The sequence below is a fragment of the Rhinolophus sinicus genome, linkage group LG14 (genome assembly GCF_036562045.2).
Source record: "Rhinolophus sinicus isolate RSC01 linkage group LG14, ASM3656204v1, whole genome shotgun sequence".
NCBI lineage: Eukaryota > Metazoa > Chordata > Mammalia > Chiroptera > Rhinolophidae > Rhinolophus > Rhinolophus sinicus.
This window is the reverse complement of record NC_133763.1, coordinates 12,801,656-12,819,273: the sequence shown is the minus strand read 5'-3', so window position 1 is coordinate 12,819,273 and position 17,618 is coordinate 12,801,656. Positions and strand designations below refer to the sequence as shown.

Below are 17,618 nucleotides of genomic sequence, written 5' to 3'. Positions count from 1 at the left end.
TTTGACTAATGCCAGGAGCAATTTGCTGAAAAAAATCTAGCAAGAAATTTAAAATATGTACTTCCAGAAAACAATTAGCATTTAAAAATGCTACTTGTACTCTGGTCACCAGTTTTATAGTAAAAAAACACTTTTGAAAGGTTCAGAAACTTTAAAGTCACTTTTTCTAAGTATTAAGGGTCATGAAATATTTTCCAAAGTGACAATGAAAAAGTTTGAGATGTTTCAAAAAATTCATAGAACTCTTTAGATTCTATTTTGTTAACATATAAAAATAAATGAAATAAAATTTTGCCCAAAAGAGGACACTAACTCGCCACCCCTTAAGTAGCTGCTTGAGCTAGAAAGGCGATTAAGGCCTAAGGTCTGCTTCTGAGAAGCAGGTGCTCCTGGGGAATGAACGGGGCAGACAGTAAAAACATCACTTCAGTTCAATATGGAAAGAACTCTGGTATAGATATATGCTATTAAGAGATGCTTATTAGATGATACTTAAGATCATATGTTTTATCCTGAGTCTATCCAAAAAAAAAGGTTCAGTCTGACTGGTTTTTATAGACTTTATAGGGAGAATAGCCAGGCATTTATTCTATAGAAGCCACAGGTAAACTCTAACTAAAATGTATCATTCGTCAGTTATACTGAGTCAACAAAATGTGCACCAAAAAAATAAGAAAAATCATCAAGTAATTATAAATGGGCCCAGGAAATTACTGTGTGTCCTTTTAGTGTAATCTTACCTAGAAACTGCTTTCCTAGGGTTGTATTCCTTTTGTCTGACTTCTTATTGATTAGGATATTTACATAGGGGGAATCATAACAGTACAAATGTATTTAACTCATGTCAAGAAAAAGTTTATGATGCTTAAAAAAAAGTGGACTGATAATTTTCATACACAGTTTTATGCTAGTGCATTTAGGTACGATTTAAAACATATTAAGTAGATTTAAAAATCGTAGATTTAAGGTAAAATTCTGTGCAGGTCAGAGAGCCTGCAAGGGTGAACTGGGAAGTAAATTCCAGTGTATCCTACAAAACAATCCAGCTGTTATGAGAGTCATTTAGACAGACTATGTCTTAGTTTCCTCATGGACAAGAATTCCTTCACTGTAATTCAATTCCAAAAGTATCCCTTAGAAAAACATAACAATTAACTGTAAAATCTAATATTTGCTAATAAAATTTCCTTACAATATTAAATCTACAGTAACTGAAGTATAAGTTGAGGTTTTTTGTTGTTGTTTTTTTCAATTCAAAACACTCCTTGGTTTAGTCTGGGTAAATAAAACCTTATACAAGTGGAACTATGTCGTTATGGCCTCAATTTTGGATGATCAGACTAAAGATTTTGGTTCGTAAAGAATTTACTTCATATATTTCAGTTTGATTTATAGTAAGTACAAATTCATGGAACACAGGATTTCTGTTATGAGAAGTCACTAGTTACTCTCAAACCTTTTATGTACCTCATTCAATATATAAATACAAAGTTGTATAAAATCTTCTTACGCATGTGGGATCGTAGTTTTGAAGATATCCAGTGTGCAGTTACAAGTTTTATCCCAGATTTCTAGGGTAAACTTTTCACCATTCAGAATCACAACATTCTCTAAACAGTTTGTACCAGATCGTGCTAACTGCTCATTGTCTAGAAAAGAAAAGAGCAATTCATTTATATATTACCAGGGTCACATTTAACACTTTGTCACTTTTCTGGTACAGACTTACCTTGCTGCACACACCAGTATAGCTGGGCAAAAATATCATCTAAAAGTACATCACTGAGTACTTCTAAGTACTGGGTGAATACATCACAGATAGCATAAAGTGCATGATTACAAGTCGTCGTCATCCATTCAGCTTTCTAGGGGAAAAAAGTCATTAAATGAAGGTTAGACTATTCATCAACTATTAAAATTAAAGAAATATGTTTGCATATGTAAAATGTAAGCCTGTCCCTGTTCCTTTCAGAAACTTACTTCTCTTTAGAATATTACATTCACCTCAAGTTGGCATTTACCTGTTTTCTTCATTATCCCATAACTACATATGTATAAAATAATTTAACTTGTTTTGCAATATTTGTTTTGATTGTAAAAAACTATCACTGCATTATCTTGCTATTAGCGTTATGATTTTTCAAAAAATATGCATGAACAATAACAGCTGGCCTTGCTCCAGCATATAACTGAATATGAAAAAGAAATAAAGAGGAAGGAAAGGATAAGAATTTATCCAAGTGGGATTAGCATACCTTTAAAATTACGACTTTCATAAAGTATGGTTTCATAAAGTGTAAGATATTTCTTTATTTTTCTCAAATGCATAAAGGACTAATACGGACTGATAGTTTTCATATATAGTTTTGTGCCAGTGCATACATATGTCTACTTAATGTTTTTAATATGAGTTTACCTATTGTTATAAAAATCGGAGATCTAAAGTAAAACTTCGGGGAGGTCATAGAGCCCCCAAAGCTTGCATTTTATACAACTATATGGGACAAAATGAGAACACCTGAAGTTCTCTCCCCATACTTACTGAAATGCATACTATAATTGGTTTGTAGTAAAGGACTCTGAACTTTAAAAAACCAACTTATTACTACATATTCTTTATTTAATTCAGAACAAGAAGTCACTATACTAAGGAAAGGTACCGTTGTTCATAGTTGTGACAATATTAAAATATGGAAAAGAAACTGGAAGTTCAACAAAAGCATTGAAAACAAAAAAACCAATTTATTAACTTGGTTCTGTCTCCAAATAGCGTTCTTTGTTTATAAAGACATAAAATTTGTTATTGTGCCTTTAGGAAAAATTTTCTAGGAACTTTTTCTGTGCAATGTACCTAATTCGAAATACTAAAATATATCAGTGGAAATATTAAGAACCTCTTAACTTGACTATATTAAATGAAAATTTCGTGTTCTCTTACCTCTGTCTGCTGTTCTGGCAATTTCATATTGTCAAAGATTCTGAAAACAATTCTAAATAAATCTTGCCACCAGTGTTTTTCATAAGTGTGGCCATAAGTTTTCATTATTTCAAACATTACTGTTAAACCCCTAAGGTGATAAAACACAATTAGGAAAACTATAATACAAAAAAAGCATTCCACATTAGAATCCCCCCCCCAAAAAATAATTTTTATAGGCCACAAAGCTACAGAAAACAAAATTTAAAACTGGTTTTAAACTAACACATAATACTGACTTCGAAGAATTTTAAATTGTTATACAGCTTTCTTTAGGATGCATCATTTAGGAAAGAACTTCAAAGGCCTTAACCTTAAATTTTTTCTTTATTTTACTTTTCCTCCACTCCCATCATCCAGGGTCTTATACATGATATGATATGACATGTATAAGATATGATACATGATATATGACATGACATGACATGATATAATACTGGGTCTTATATTAATTTTTGCTCCAAAAGATGCATTAAAGCTGATGGTCTGGCTAGGTCTTATTTTCGGGGAAACATGGCACATGAATTGGGGACTATCTTGAATTTTATCAAGTTCTAGCAGGTCCACTGACAAACAATTCTCCATGCTCAAATACAAAATAAGATATTGTACAATGTTCTTGTGATTACTAAATTCTCTGACAAATTCGCACAGTTTGAGTCCTACTTTGGATGACATCTATTTCATAAAATTTTCTGTTATAACCAATATTATAAAAGTGAGACGTTTCTGAGGAAACAAATCAAACTTATCCTTGGATGAGGGTGGGGGTGATTCTGGCATAAGGGGAGGAAGGAGAGAGTCATTCTTTCATTACATTTCTATGATTGATTTGTTACAAATCTGTACCACCTTTCTGATTTAAAAACGTCCAATTGTCCAAATGACTAATGATTGTCCCTAAAAAGAAGGCACGATAATTAAAAGAGGGATTTTTAACATAAAACTGAACTCATGATGCACTTAAATACTTGCTGGCAGATGTTATGATATACAAGTTGGCCACTTCAATTTGGCAGTCAAAAACGGAGTGAAAAAAATACTCCATGGGAGTCACATGAGCTATAACAGCAGAAGTGTATACTGAGCTTGTCTAGTTATATTATATCCACAATAGTTTCTTTATAAATAGACTATATGTTCATATAGATCTTTTATTGAGAATATACTGGAAAGAGTTCAATTCTTTTTTAATAAGCCTGTATTATTCAAAACTATGTTATTGACCAGTCGTCAAAGAGAAATGGTTCCATACCTAAAATCCATCAAGGACACACATTTGGAAATTCTTCTATCATTCACCAGGAAATAAGATAAATTTTGCCACTAACTTCTACTTCTGATTGGAAACAAATGTATAAAAAGACAGTGTATAAAATATTCAATTTACACTGAAGCTAAAACTCAAAGAAGGCCATAATCAAATTTTAAGGAAAAGTAATGTATTTCCATTTTTGTCATTGTTCTATTTTAACATATTTTTAAATCTCCCTACCTAATAATTGCTATACTTGATAAAATATATGATCTGTGGCCTTTTACTATCCAACTTGTGTTCACATAAGAAAAGTTAATTTGATTAAAGTCAAAATAAGGCTTACAAAATTTTAATTACAAATACTGATTGTTACCTGGTTCTTACATCTAATTTGCATCTATTGATGATACAGGATAACTCGAAGAGGATTGGGAACCATCCTCGCACCCACACCCTGTCTTCAGGCGCCACATTCATATCATCGCTCGTGTATTCCTTGAAAGTCTTGAAGAAGAAAGATAGGTTTATTAGAGGCAAAACACAATGCCTGTACATGAAGCACATCATTTCTCCAAAACCTTTTTAAATGCTTTACAAATCAAAAGTGAACAATTTGATAAACCACAATAATTTATAAAAAAGGTGGAGATTATAATGGCTTATCAAGAGCACTGGACTAGAATCCCAAAGTTGGTTTCAGCTTCATTCGTTACCAGCTTTCTGCACGATTGACCAGGCTAGTCAGGTTTCACTTTTAAGATTTCCATGGTTACGACACCATGCAGCCATACGAATGCACTGGGAGGCGGGAAGGTCAAATAAGTCGATGTCTGTACATGTGAAAAGTACTAAGCACCCCATGACAGCTCCATGTCAGTTATGTAGTAAAAATCTTTTTACCAAATCTGTAATGCTTCACACATCTTACAATAGGTACAAAGACAGACTCAGACATGCAAGTTAAAGGTGGCAGCCAGGTTGCTAATTCCACCTTTCACTTCAGAGCTTAAGTTCACTCTCATCCAAGACAGTCAAATTCAGTACTGCAGAGTCCGACAGGAGAAATAAAATACAAGACAAGGGCTAAAAGCACAGGCCTGGGTTCAAATCCTAGGTGACCTTTATTAGCTCTGCAATCACAGACACGTGTTTAAACTTCTTTGTGCCTCAGATTCCTTACCTGTATGGGGTTGTAACACTACCTATCCCATAAAGTTGTTATGCAGATGAAACACTTTAATACATGTGAAACACTCAGAAAAATACCTGAAGTTTACCTTCAGTAAACTTCAGCTATCATTACTATCCATTATATCTCAGAATCAAGCTCAGATAACTTTTGGGTTTTTCACATCCTCTCAATTTACAAATAAACTTGTATTTCAGACAAGAAATGAGTACTCAGTAAATTCTGTTTACTAAACAACACTATACCTGAGGTCTATCAGACACATATTTTGCACAATGGCGAATAAGTCGAATTGCTTCCATACTTGTGTCTGGGAAAGCTGCATTGCATGCAAATTCAGACAAACACTTCACTGCATCCTGGAAAGAATCAATGGTCGCTGGAAAGTGTTTTTCAAACACAAGGGCTAAAAAAGAGAAAAAAGATATTAAAATAATTGTAATTTTTCAATTATTCTTAATTGTATCAAAAAATACACCAACCTCTCGATGTAATACATACTTCTTAAAGTTAAGGGTTTTGATGTCCAACAGAATTGGGTTCAACTCTGTCATGAGCAGTTACTTGAGGAGTAGAGACAGGGAAACAGGTCTGTGACTTGTTTATACTATGAACTCAGCATCTACTACAGTGACTGATACACAGTAGGTACTGAATCAACAGGTGGTGAGTGAATATACACAATTCCATTTAATCTCTCTGTATCTCAGTTCCTTAATTGTAAAAATGAAAAGAACACCCACAAAATAGCTGTAAGCTCTAAATAATGTAGGTAAAAGGGATTAGCACAACATTTAATTGAAGCAAGCACTAAATAATGACAGCTAGGATGATGTCCTTCTTCTTGCTGTCAATGATGGTCATCATTACCATCTTCTAGCCACGCTTTATTTACACCTGTAATATTTCATTCTCCGTTACAGTCAAAGGAGGCTGTGGAGTAGAGTGGTCAAAAACAAAGACTTTTCCTTAAGATTCAGTGGCTTTGAATCCCAACTCCATCACTCACTAGTTCTGTGCCCTCAGGCCAATTACTTAACATCACTAGGCCTGAGTTTCCTAATCTATTATAAAGATACTTATCTCATAGAGTTGTGAAGACTGAAGAAAACACAAGCAAAGTGCTTACAGTGCTTGCCATATAACAAAACAGTCAATAAATGTTAACTATAATAATAATGTCATCATCATTTATTCTGCTTCTGTAGGCAAAACCTGGTAAACTTAAAAACCATAACAGGCCCATAACCTTACACTTGAATTATCTTCTGAACACATTACAATTTTTGTTTCTCACTTCAACATAACTAAAAGAATACTCACTGACAATATTCCCTGTTGTTTGAAATGCAAGTTCCACTATGCTTTCATCTTGATCAGATGCAGCTAGATGAAATACAGAGAAAATGTTCTTCCATCCAGACCGAATGTTAGCAGCTTGAGAATTCACCATCTGTGCTATACATCGTACAACCATATCTCGAATTGTTGGAGACCTAAAATATTAACATAATTGCTTGGCTATGCATACAAATAAAACTCATTAGTTTTCTTTCCCATCTTCTGTGTTCCCCCTGCTGTGGAAAATAGTAAGATATTTTACTGATATTAAGCAATTCAACATACCTGTTCCGTTTCATGATATGTTCAAAAGGTCTTAAGAAATCCTTCTGGAATCTGAAATTAGCAAGCTCCCCTTTCTCTAAGAACTTCATTGACAATTGCCTCAAAGAGTCTACTGCAAAAATAGCTACATCTTCATTAGGATTACAGCCAACCTGCAATGGCAACAGAAACATAGGGTGCTATTGTCAGCAGGGAAAAGTTGTAATTCTTGATTTTTGTTTTAGAAAAAACATATCATTAATAGCATAGATACATAAATTCTAAGATTCTCCATAAAGACACTGGGTGTTAACAATACTTTGCAACAAGAAAAACATTATTTTAACTAAATTCTTAAAAGGTAGAGCTAAAGAAAAACAGGACTCAAAGGGTTTTCTAAATTTGATTATAGAAATATAATTAAAAAAACTGTTTGGAAAGAAAAACAGCCTCAATTAGATTATAAGAATGAATGATACAAATGTAAGCAAATCCCATAATCATTCAAATACCTTATTAAAATGATCTCCAATAACTTCCCAAATTCGAGACCACTGCAATCTTATTCTTCCCATGTTGTAATATGATATTTCTACTATTTTTTGTAGACTAAACATTCTTGGATGTGTAGTGGAAAGTAATTCATCCATAGACACAGCACAGAGCCAACGGACAAAATCCACTAAAATATAAATAGATGTACAATTTTTTAGCTTAACTTTCAAGTCTCCTAGCCAAAAAAGCCAGTTTATAAGTGGAATAAATGTACATACTTACCAATAGCATTTCCATCTAGCCTTGTAGACCCTGTAAATATTCTAAAGAGAAAAAAAACATAATTCAAAACTTTATAAAGTCTCACTTCTCTACATTAATTCAAATGTAGCAGCCTGGGGTACAAGCTACTTTTATCTGTTTTAAGGGAACAAATATATCAGGTAGACAAATAAATAATTTTTATTATATAGTTTAGCAATAACTATAGTTTGGATGTTCCTCCCTCCTTCCTTTGCATTCAATAATATATTAAAGAATTTATGGTTGTAATTTTATTAGCAAATTTACAAACACTAAATAGGTATCTATGAGACTCTAAGAGTAAGAAAAATATTTACTGTAAAGGTAATAATTAGCATACTATAAAACAGAAGATTTTTCAATTTTTTCCTGATTATCGACTATTAACACATTTTTAAAATGAAAAACTCTACTTCATTTCTACAAGTAATGTACGTTTGATTAAAAAACTAGTTTATGTTAAGTTACCAGCATTTAACAGAACCTTGCAAATAGTCTCTAACAGTTTAACCACGAAGTGGCTAAATGACTTTTTTTAAGGCATCCAAATGTTTAGAGTTAAGCTATCCTGCCCAGCTTTGCCCAGCCTTCTTCATCGAGTTCGTTTTCCGTTTTAAAGTTTCATGAAAGACGTCAGCATAAACCTATTACTCTTCTTTTTTAAAATCTGCATTTTTACCAATGTTCTGGGTTTGTAACCAAAGATTTGAATGTGACTTTGGGTAAACTGATATTCCTCAATTTAAGAGGATCACCATAGGATTTGCATGATAAAAAGGAAAGCTTAAAGGCAGGAGGGGTCAAACGTTAAACTCAGCAATAAAAGTAGTCATTGTAACAGTAACAGCTACCAGCCATCACAAGGTGGGTACTATTATAGTGCTTTCTATATAGCCACTCATACTAATAAACACTATTATAATTCTAATTTTATATACATGGAAAGTGAGGCACAAAAATATCTAAGAATTTCCTCAATGTCACAAAACTAGTATGTGCGAGAGCCAAGATTCAAACCAGGAGGGGCACTGTGCTCCACTGCCTCACACTTACCTGAGCAAACATAAACAGTTTAAATAGATTCTAGTATTTTCTGGCTACCACAATCTAAATATGTTCTGAGTATATCCTACTGTCTTAACCTTAGTGTCCTTGAATGCCTGTCTACGCATCTGGCAATGAGGAACAAAAACAAGATTGGAAAACAGCTTAAAAACTGATGATGCACAACTCAGAACCTCATCTGCTAAAGGAATATCTTAAGATCTCCTTTATTGCTCTTGTCAGTTGAACAAAACAACAATTCAAAGGTCTGGCTGCCAACACAACCTGGGGGGAAAATAAGAGTAAAAAGGCCCCATTTAATCCAGTGGTTAGACTGGATCTGGAAATTAAAATACAGAAAGACTGCATACAAAGCTCTCACATGAACAAAAATGAAAACTGCTAGATTATGCATGATAAGTGTCATTAGCCGATTCTCAAACTAGAGGTATTTTCATGGAAGGCAATGGCTATAAAAAAAAACAAAACCCAAAAAACCAAAAACAGAGTCAAAACTAAATAGTACAGGAGAAACAACAGGAAAAGAAACAAGAAAAAAATTTAACCAAGAAGGAAGCAAATGGCAAGAGTTGAAGGGGTCAGGAATGGGAGCACAGATGGAGATTATTGCAACTACAGGGGAAAAAAGCAACAAATTCTCTGAAGGCACTGCACTGGGGAGAGAGCCTCTGAGGGGTCACTCTATTTCTAGTAATGCTCCACTAAAGATAAGCCATATGGTAGAGCACAGCAGTCTGTGGAAGCATTTAAAATTGAGCCTTAATATACTACGGCAGGAGAAGAGAGCTACGTTTCACAGTCTATGAAATGGATTCCACATTCCTTATATAAAAAGCAAAGGACAGGAACATGATACTCTTGTATGTTAATATTAAGACATGCCCTGGAAAGAATGAGTAGAACAAAAAATTTTTGTAGATTACAGCTTCATCCACATTATGATAGTAACGCAGAAATGCAAAAAAAAAAAAGAAAGAAAGAAAGAAAAAAGGTTGACAAAACATGCAGATTCTGGATCAAATAGACTTTCAACTATGCATCACACACAGGCAAACTAAATTATTATACATGTAAAAAGTTTTCAGAGTGAAAATATCAGAGGTAATGTTTATTTCTCAGACCTAACTGAAAACTTGCTTATGAGCAAATACAGTGGGGGGACGAAGCTGTATGTATTTTCTGAAAGGTGACAGAATGTACCAAAGTGTGAGATGGGCTAGTTTTGTAAAGCTAGATCTGGCGTGCCTAAAAAACAAGAATAAAAACAAAAAATATGGTGTAAATAACTTGAACTTTTAGAGGCAAATCATTCCTAGAGCAACTGTTCTTGCGTAGTTTAGTAATACTTACGAAATTGGTCTAGCTTAGCAAATCCTAGAGGATCAAGGACTCCACATTAAAGTGCCTAATACTTTCCTAAATTCTAATGGTACAGGATTCCTAATACAAAAGTGGAGATAATTAGAAAATTTTATCACCTGAAAGCTTTGAATGGAATCACACATTTTTCTGTTGATTCACGAACAGAAACTATAAACAATTAAGCAAAGAATAATAATATTTTTATTTTTCCTGTTTAGTTCCTACACTTGTTACAACAGACTTTTCAGAACTACAATCCTAAGGACAGGAAAATGACTTCTCCTTGGGAAGTACAGACCTCCCAGGATGATACCTGACAATATTCTCACTGCTGTCTTGAATAGCAGGATAACCTCACTCAGTTTGCTTATGGGTTAGAGTCAGAATGTTACATATGAAAATAAGCTTAAAATACTCAGAAAGAAATTCAGAGGAAATTTAATGAAAAAGTAAAAGGTACCACACAAGAATATAATCTTATAATAAATCAAAGGTATAACTTTTAATGTTTTCACTATAAGCTAAAATTTAAATACTGAGGTTCCGCATAACATTGGACATTGAATTTATGTTTGTAGAAGTCTTTGGTGATGATGAGTTTGAGACAACAAAGCACTAACAGAACTTATGCAAAGACTGCTCTGAAATAGCTAAATTCTTCAAACAGAGAGGCATATTATTTGAGTGACATGTCTACCTAAAACAAACAGTGGAGAGTTGGATAAACTAGAACTAAGTATGGCCATATAAAGTGTATTATGGAAACAGAAAAAAACAGGTGAAAGGTTCACTCCTGTCTGAATAGATTCTTATAATGACAGTGAAGATGATTTTCCAGAAGGAAAAAAAATCACTTGGAAGAAGGGCAGCCATTACACTGCTCTGGAGTTGAACATGCAGGCAAGAAAAGTGGGGAGGGTCGGAGTGCACACTCAGACATATGCTGCCTGAGTGGGCATTCTGGCCCCCTCCTTCTAATTCTCTATGAAGGAATGAAGGAAATGGTCATCAACATAATAAAGGCCAGATTACTCCAGCTGTGGGGATGAGCAAGGTAGTCAATCCCCCCATGTCTCAGTTTCCTGATTTGTAAACTGAGGACAATAACATTACCCATCTCAGGAGAGTGGACGAAGGATTAAATGAAACAATACATGTAAAAACTCTGCAAAGTACCAAGCACATGGTAAGCCTTCGAGTTATATGGTGGGTATAAGATGATACACAATCTTTCTTTAATCGTCACAAGATAAAGGCAAGTGACAAAAAGGACAGCAAGTGGACACTAAGAATTCTTTTCAAGGAATAAGTTCCACCAAGTACTTCAGAGTCAGGAGCCTGGAATACTCTAGCTCTGTCTCTACTTAGAGCTAAAAGTTTTATCTGAAGCAAAGTAAATAAATAATGGATCAGCATGAGTCTCCAAGCACCAAGAAAAGAATATAGTACATATTATATTTATATTTTCGAAAGTTTCCATCAGAAGTGGTAAAAAAAAAATTTTAATGTCAGAGTTGTAAAATGTTGAGTTTCAATTTTGGGGACATTCATCTGAAAAAAAGCTACTAATCTTCAAAAGAACACTAGATATTGTTCTACATACTGGGAATTTTTTAAATCTGAAATAAACTAAATATTCCATCATAACATAAACCACAGTATGGGTTTTCTTTTAGGAAACAAACTAAAAATAAGGAATACCTGGTAATATATATAACACAAATTCCCAAGTCCTTTCCAAAGAAGCTTATGATGAGAACTGCCAGCTAATCCCTGCCAGCATTTCACCTATGATGCAATGCAATCCTAGAGCATGGGCTCAGAAAGATAAATTACACTGTTTTCAAACAGAGATAACAAGGGGAATGTTTGTGATCAAGGTTCCATTTCCCTAATGCCCATTAATATGTACTGTAACTTAGATTTTCGTACTGTTTATCGCCTGCCTACATTGTAAGATCTAAAATGCAAAAGTATAGGTGCTTCATCATCTAAAACACAGCGTATCACTCCACCGTCTTATATTCATTACTTAAGGAAAATTATTTTGGCAATAATTTTCTATTTACTACTGAGCAAAATATATCTAAACGCTACAGAATTAAAACAGTATTCATGTGAAAAGGAAATAAAATGAATACCTTACCTGTCTACAGCAACAACCACACTTTGAGAGCTGGTCTCGCCAATGGATTCCTGAATACTTGCTATCTGCTTCCAGTCCACATTTCCTCCAACTACCACACAGAAAAGGGAGCATATCAGTATGAAGAGAAGTCAGGGGAAGAATACACTCAGAGTTCTAAAACACATTTCTGAAATCAGTTACTTTCCTAATGAAAGAAATAATGCTTTGGGTGAACAATTCTTTGGGCATCAGTGATCTTTATCAAGGCCAAATGTGCTTAATGAGCTATAGTAATTGGTATCCCGACATGGTTAGAGAGACACAAACTGTGCTTGCAAAGATTACATGAATTAGAGTCCCTAAGAATTTAGATCACAAAATGAATGACGTGAGGCATAAGTACTCTGAATATTTAAGAAACACAGCACTAACCCAGGTTCCGAGGACACCTTAGGATGAGTCCCAGTTCCATGTAATTAGATCTTCCCTGTCATTTAATCTCGTCTCCTGTCTACAAATGCTTATTAGAAATGCTAACTGTGTGTTTTAACATCCTCTTATTCAAAAGAATCATTTATATGCCCCCTCCCCTGGCAAAAAAAAAAAAAACTGATTCCATATGTTGGGCAGCAGAACAACAATTTCCCCAAATTTTCAAACTCTTAATCTTACAATTGTCTTTGAGATCTTTCCCCTCCTCCACTAGTCACTAAACCTTTCTTGTGACCTGTTTTCATATCATTCATTCATTTTCATTCCTACCGACTCAGTTCAGATCCTAATAACTTCAGGCTCAGACTACTGCAGGTTTCCTGACTGCTTTCCCTCCCGCTAACTTTTCCCCTTCATTCTGTCCTTCTTTCTCCTGCCAGATTTCTTAAATCATCAGCTTCATTTTGCTTACTATTACTTCCAAGACAAAGTATAAACTTCTCATATAGCATTTAAGGCAGTTCCCTTCAACATCCTAGCCAATACATGTCTCTATTTAGGGCACCCTCAACTATCTAAAACGTATTTATCAAGACCCCATTTAGTTCTCAGTGAAGGATTCCTCTCCGTTGTTCTCACCTTGCTCTGAACTAAGCATCACTTAAATAAGTACTACTCAAATCAGAATTGCTTTCAGACGGTTTCATATTAATTACTTTAGCTGTGTTAATGTTACATTTCAGCCAGATAAAGTTCCCTAAGGTTAGGACTCAAGTGTCACACATCTTTTTTGCATCCCCCACACCTTTCTCTATATGAAACCCAAAGCAGATGCTCAACAAAGACCTGTTGACTCAACTGGCCAGACACTCAATAAATGCCTTCACAAATGCAAGCATAATACATGATGTTATTTCAACCGGCTGGACTCAAATTCTATTCTAGGAACTGAACAATGTAAAAAAGAGGTGATCCCTGTCCTCATAGAATTAATAATTTACCAGGAGACAGACTTACAATCAACTTGAATACAATGTAATGATTACTTCATGGCTGAAATGAACTAATTGCATAGAATACAAGTTTTACTAAATAGAACTAATTTTGATAGGATAAGAGAGAATGGGGGTGTTAGCTCAAGGAAAGGTTTCAAATATGATGAAATATTAATTCAAGTTAGACCCAGAGGATGATCATGTGGGAACAGAGGCAGAAGGAAAAGCCATTCCGGTAGAAGCAGCAGCATATGTAAAGTAATGGAAGGATGCAAGTGGACATCATGTTTTAAAACACTCGGGTGAAGCCGTAACGGAGGATGTGGCCACGGGCATGGATGAAGGGCGAGAACAGTAGCAGACGAAACTGGAAAGACAGACTAGAAATAGAAGGTGAAGAACCTCGATTGTTATGCTCAATGTACTACTTTGGAAAACACAGAACTTTACACCTTTTAGAACGTTGACATGATCCAATCTATGTTCCGAAAAATAATTTTGGCAGTAGTGCAACAGGAAAAGATATGGGAGCCAGAGAGACAAACTATGAGACTATTTCCATAATACAAGTAAACAAGCCTGAAATGAGTGACAGAATCGGGGTGGTAGGCAAATAGTGTCAAGCAACACTTGAAGTGTACAGCACATTATAGAAATTTAATGAATAAAAATCTATGAGAAAAATTAATGCTAATCACTTAACGTCCTCTGTGTATCAACTGAAAGTCCTTCCTATGGAGCTTTCTATACCTTTTCATTTAAATATAGCAATCTGTAATAATTAATAATAAATATATTTAGAGGAATCAGAGAATATGTAAGATGTCTAGCAATCCAAGGAACCTATCTCACAAATATGTGAAATCATTCAAAGATTTGTATGACAGTATAACATCATAGACTAGTATTTCAGTTTTACCAAACAAATTACTCAAAAGAAAATACTTAGGTTCACCGAGAACAAAGATGTTAAGTGTTGTGAAGATTTATATGACTAAGCCATTGAATTTTTAAACTTTTATACCTTAAAAGAAAACGCACATAATTCAAATCTAATAATCATGTGCTATGTATTCTGAATAACTAAAAGGGAAAGTACAAACTTGTGTCATATCAGTCAGAAAGTCAGACAAATGTATACTTGTCCCTACTAACGTGGTTACATGGATACTCAGTGCATGGACGCTGCTAATAAGCAGGATATTAATTTGTTTTTTAAAAACATATACACAGATTAAAACAGCTCAACTGTCTGTTCCACAACCTCTTCCAGCTTAAATTCTGATTCCAGCGTCCTGCTGAAGCAAGCGTCTGCTCTGTGAGTAGGTGACAGACAGGACACAGACGGGCAGGGGTGATCGCCTGCTGCAGTGGGCTGGATGCTAACCAATGAGACGGCCTGAAGGAGGGCTCTGCCCAACCGGGGAAAGTCACCAGACGGGCTCCCTCTTGGGTGCAGACTCAAAAATGAGAGAGCTGATCAATCAGGAGTGAGTGGAGAGTGAAGCAGGCCAAAAAGAGAGGCAGATGACGTAAGACAAAGCCTAGATAAAGCGCAAAAGAGATGGCAGAGTGTGGCTGGTCGCTTGAGTGGCTTGGAAGCCTGAAATTTTTAAATTTCTATCTGAAATGTGTATATTTTCCTGCAAATTCAGATCATCTCCTATCCTTGCAACCTAAGTAGCATCACAGCACAGTGATCAAAATTCTAATTAACTTTCAAATATACTAGTAAATATTATCAGCAAGTATCATTATTTCTCATTTGACTAAACTTTTAGAAGACAAAATATTTCACTCCTGCTTCATTTTCAGTGTAACCTAGTTCTGTTGCTTGGCAAAACTGAGCCCTGGCAATTTGCACCTATCATTATTTTGGCCTTCTCACACCCCCTAGTTCTTAAAAAAAAAAAAAGGCCTTTTTAAAGCTATTGAATCAATCAATGCATATTCATTTCACTTGCCTGTAAATATTTTCCATCTGCATCTCGCGCTATCTTCTGCAGTAATTATACCTCTAATGTTCCGAGTCAGAGCTGGCAGTTCTAAATCCTGCTGCTAGGTCACCAAGTCTACACCTGAACCTCCCAGAACCACAACATCTACACAAGACACAACTGCGGGCCCGACTGCACTGCTGGCTGACACGGGGGGATTCCCACCGGAACTAACTGACCCCAGTCCAACCTGAGGTCACAACATGGTCCTGGGCTTTACGGCTTTCCCTATGGATCGTTTTTCAAGCTTGAAATTCTTTTGCATTTCCTAACAATTTTTACTGCAAGCAACAGAGAAATCACTAAAAGATAAAAAGACAAAAAATGTCCAGAAATATGTTACAGTACAAAACCTTAAAAAGTAAATATTCCTAGTTCTCAGGTGTATTCCTTCCTGCTCTCTTTAAGTCATGTCTCTAGATTTTTTGGTTAAAGTGGGTTGGGGAAGATAAATAGAGAAAAAGCTAGAAACCATTAATGTATTAGCCACTGTACTAAGCATATATATATATATATATATATATTTAATCCTAACTAAGAGTAGAAAATGCTGTTAGTTTGCAAAAGAGGAAACCAAAACTCAGAATTAAAGTAACTTGCATACAGTAAGGAAGAAATACAGAATTCAAACCCAGAAGTATTCAAAATCAAAGAGAGTCTAAACTTTGCTTCTTCCCTGGTGGTACGTTTCCATTTATGACTAAAAATGCCTTGTCTTTGGTTCTTCTGTACCCATTTTCACTAGTATTTTCCTTTGTTTTATTGGGTCAAACCTGGAAGTAACTGGCCACATTGTGCACACGGGAAACCGTGGGAAAGTTTCCTACTGGCAGAAAAGTTTAGTTAGGTCTGCACAGCACCTTTAAGAGACGTGAATGTGAATGTTTTCTCCAGTTGCCCCAACCATTTACCACCTTATACAAGCCTTCGCTCATTTAAGTTACCCACTTAGTTTTAAAAGCAGATAATTTTAAACCGTATCCTTCTTCTACCCCCAACCATGAGATCAAGACTAATGATTATATACTAGTCCAGGAAAAAAAGGCAGTTCCTACAGTTATCTTGGTTTTCCTCATAAAATTAGCCGAAGGGCATTTTATCACATCCCTCTAAATACATTACTGCTACAATAAAGGCACTTATATTGAGCAAGTTAAAAACAACTTTTGATATTTCATAAAAATAATTTTTAAAATTCTCACCTAGCCCCAGACCCACAAATTCATCAGGAGCCTGATCTTTTGTTCCAGTAAGAGAACCTTCTCTGCCTCGCACTGTTCCAGAAATGTATCGCGGTTTCACTCCAGTTCCTATAAGCTGTGCAAGCTCCAACTGACTGATGCACTTCAGAATCTTAATTACAAAAAGGGGAAAAAAAATTAATTCTTTAACAAGGTTCACAAAAATATTTAAATGTATGCAGCCAGGATTTAAATATAGGCTACATTATAAATCGTTATAAAAAGCTAAATGTACTCATCCTGGATGTACCAATTTTCCTCCAAACACTTAAGCATGTCAAAGATAGAATATTTAGCAGTAGCCCATTTTTTAAACCAAATTGCTAAGTTGAAAATAAAGAAAATGCTTGTACCTCATGCCATGAATTTCCTAAATAGTTTCCATCTGTATGAGCCACTGTGATGAGTGTTTTTATTGTGTCGATGTTCTTCTGCTTCATTTCCGTGATACCAGAGCTAACTGTCAGTAAGGTAAACCTTGCCAGCGCCTGGACATATGCATCTCTTTCCAGCTGTAAAAAAGAGAAAAGTGTACTTTACATGGTTGTAAACATAACAGTGATCTCTGAGT

At 35.0% G+C, this 17,618-nt stretch overlaps 1 protein-coding gene across 2 annotated transcripts in view; it reads right to left on the bottom strand.

Moving 5' to 3' along the window:
- ARFGEF1 (ARF guanine nucleotide exchange factor 1) overlaps positions 1-17,618 on the bottom strand; it is a 100,791-nt gene that overhangs the window by 12,952 nt on the left and 70,221 nt on the right. For both annotated transcript variants that reach the window (XR_012491664.1, XM_019726256.2), the window contains exons 21-32: positions 17,401-17,559; positions 17,009-17,159; positions 12,401-12,491; positions 7,807-7,847; positions 7,542-7,711; positions 7,051-7,202; positions 6,748-6,920; positions 5,670-5,830; positions 4,609-4,739; positions 2,939-3,068; positions 1,730-1,865; positions 1,511-1,649 (exon numbers count right to left, since the gene is read on the bottom strand). Coding sequence is in view for 1 of the 2 variants with exons in the window: in XM_019726256.2 (XP_019581815.1) it covers positions 1,511-1,649; positions 1,730-1,865; positions 2,939-3,068; positions 4,609-4,739; positions 5,670-5,830; positions 6,748-6,920; positions 7,051-7,202; positions 7,542-7,711; positions 7,807-7,847; positions 12,401-12,491; positions 17,009-17,159; positions 17,401-17,559 (1,634 nt within the window). In the remaining variant the exon portion in view is untranslated. The remainder of the gene's footprint in view (positions 1-1,510; positions 1,650-1,729; positions 1,866-2,938; positions 3,069-4,608; positions 4,740-5,669; positions 5,831-6,747; positions 6,921-7,050; positions 7,203-7,541; positions 7,712-7,806; positions 7,848-12,400; positions 12,492-17,008; positions 17,160-17,400; positions 17,560-17,618) is intronic.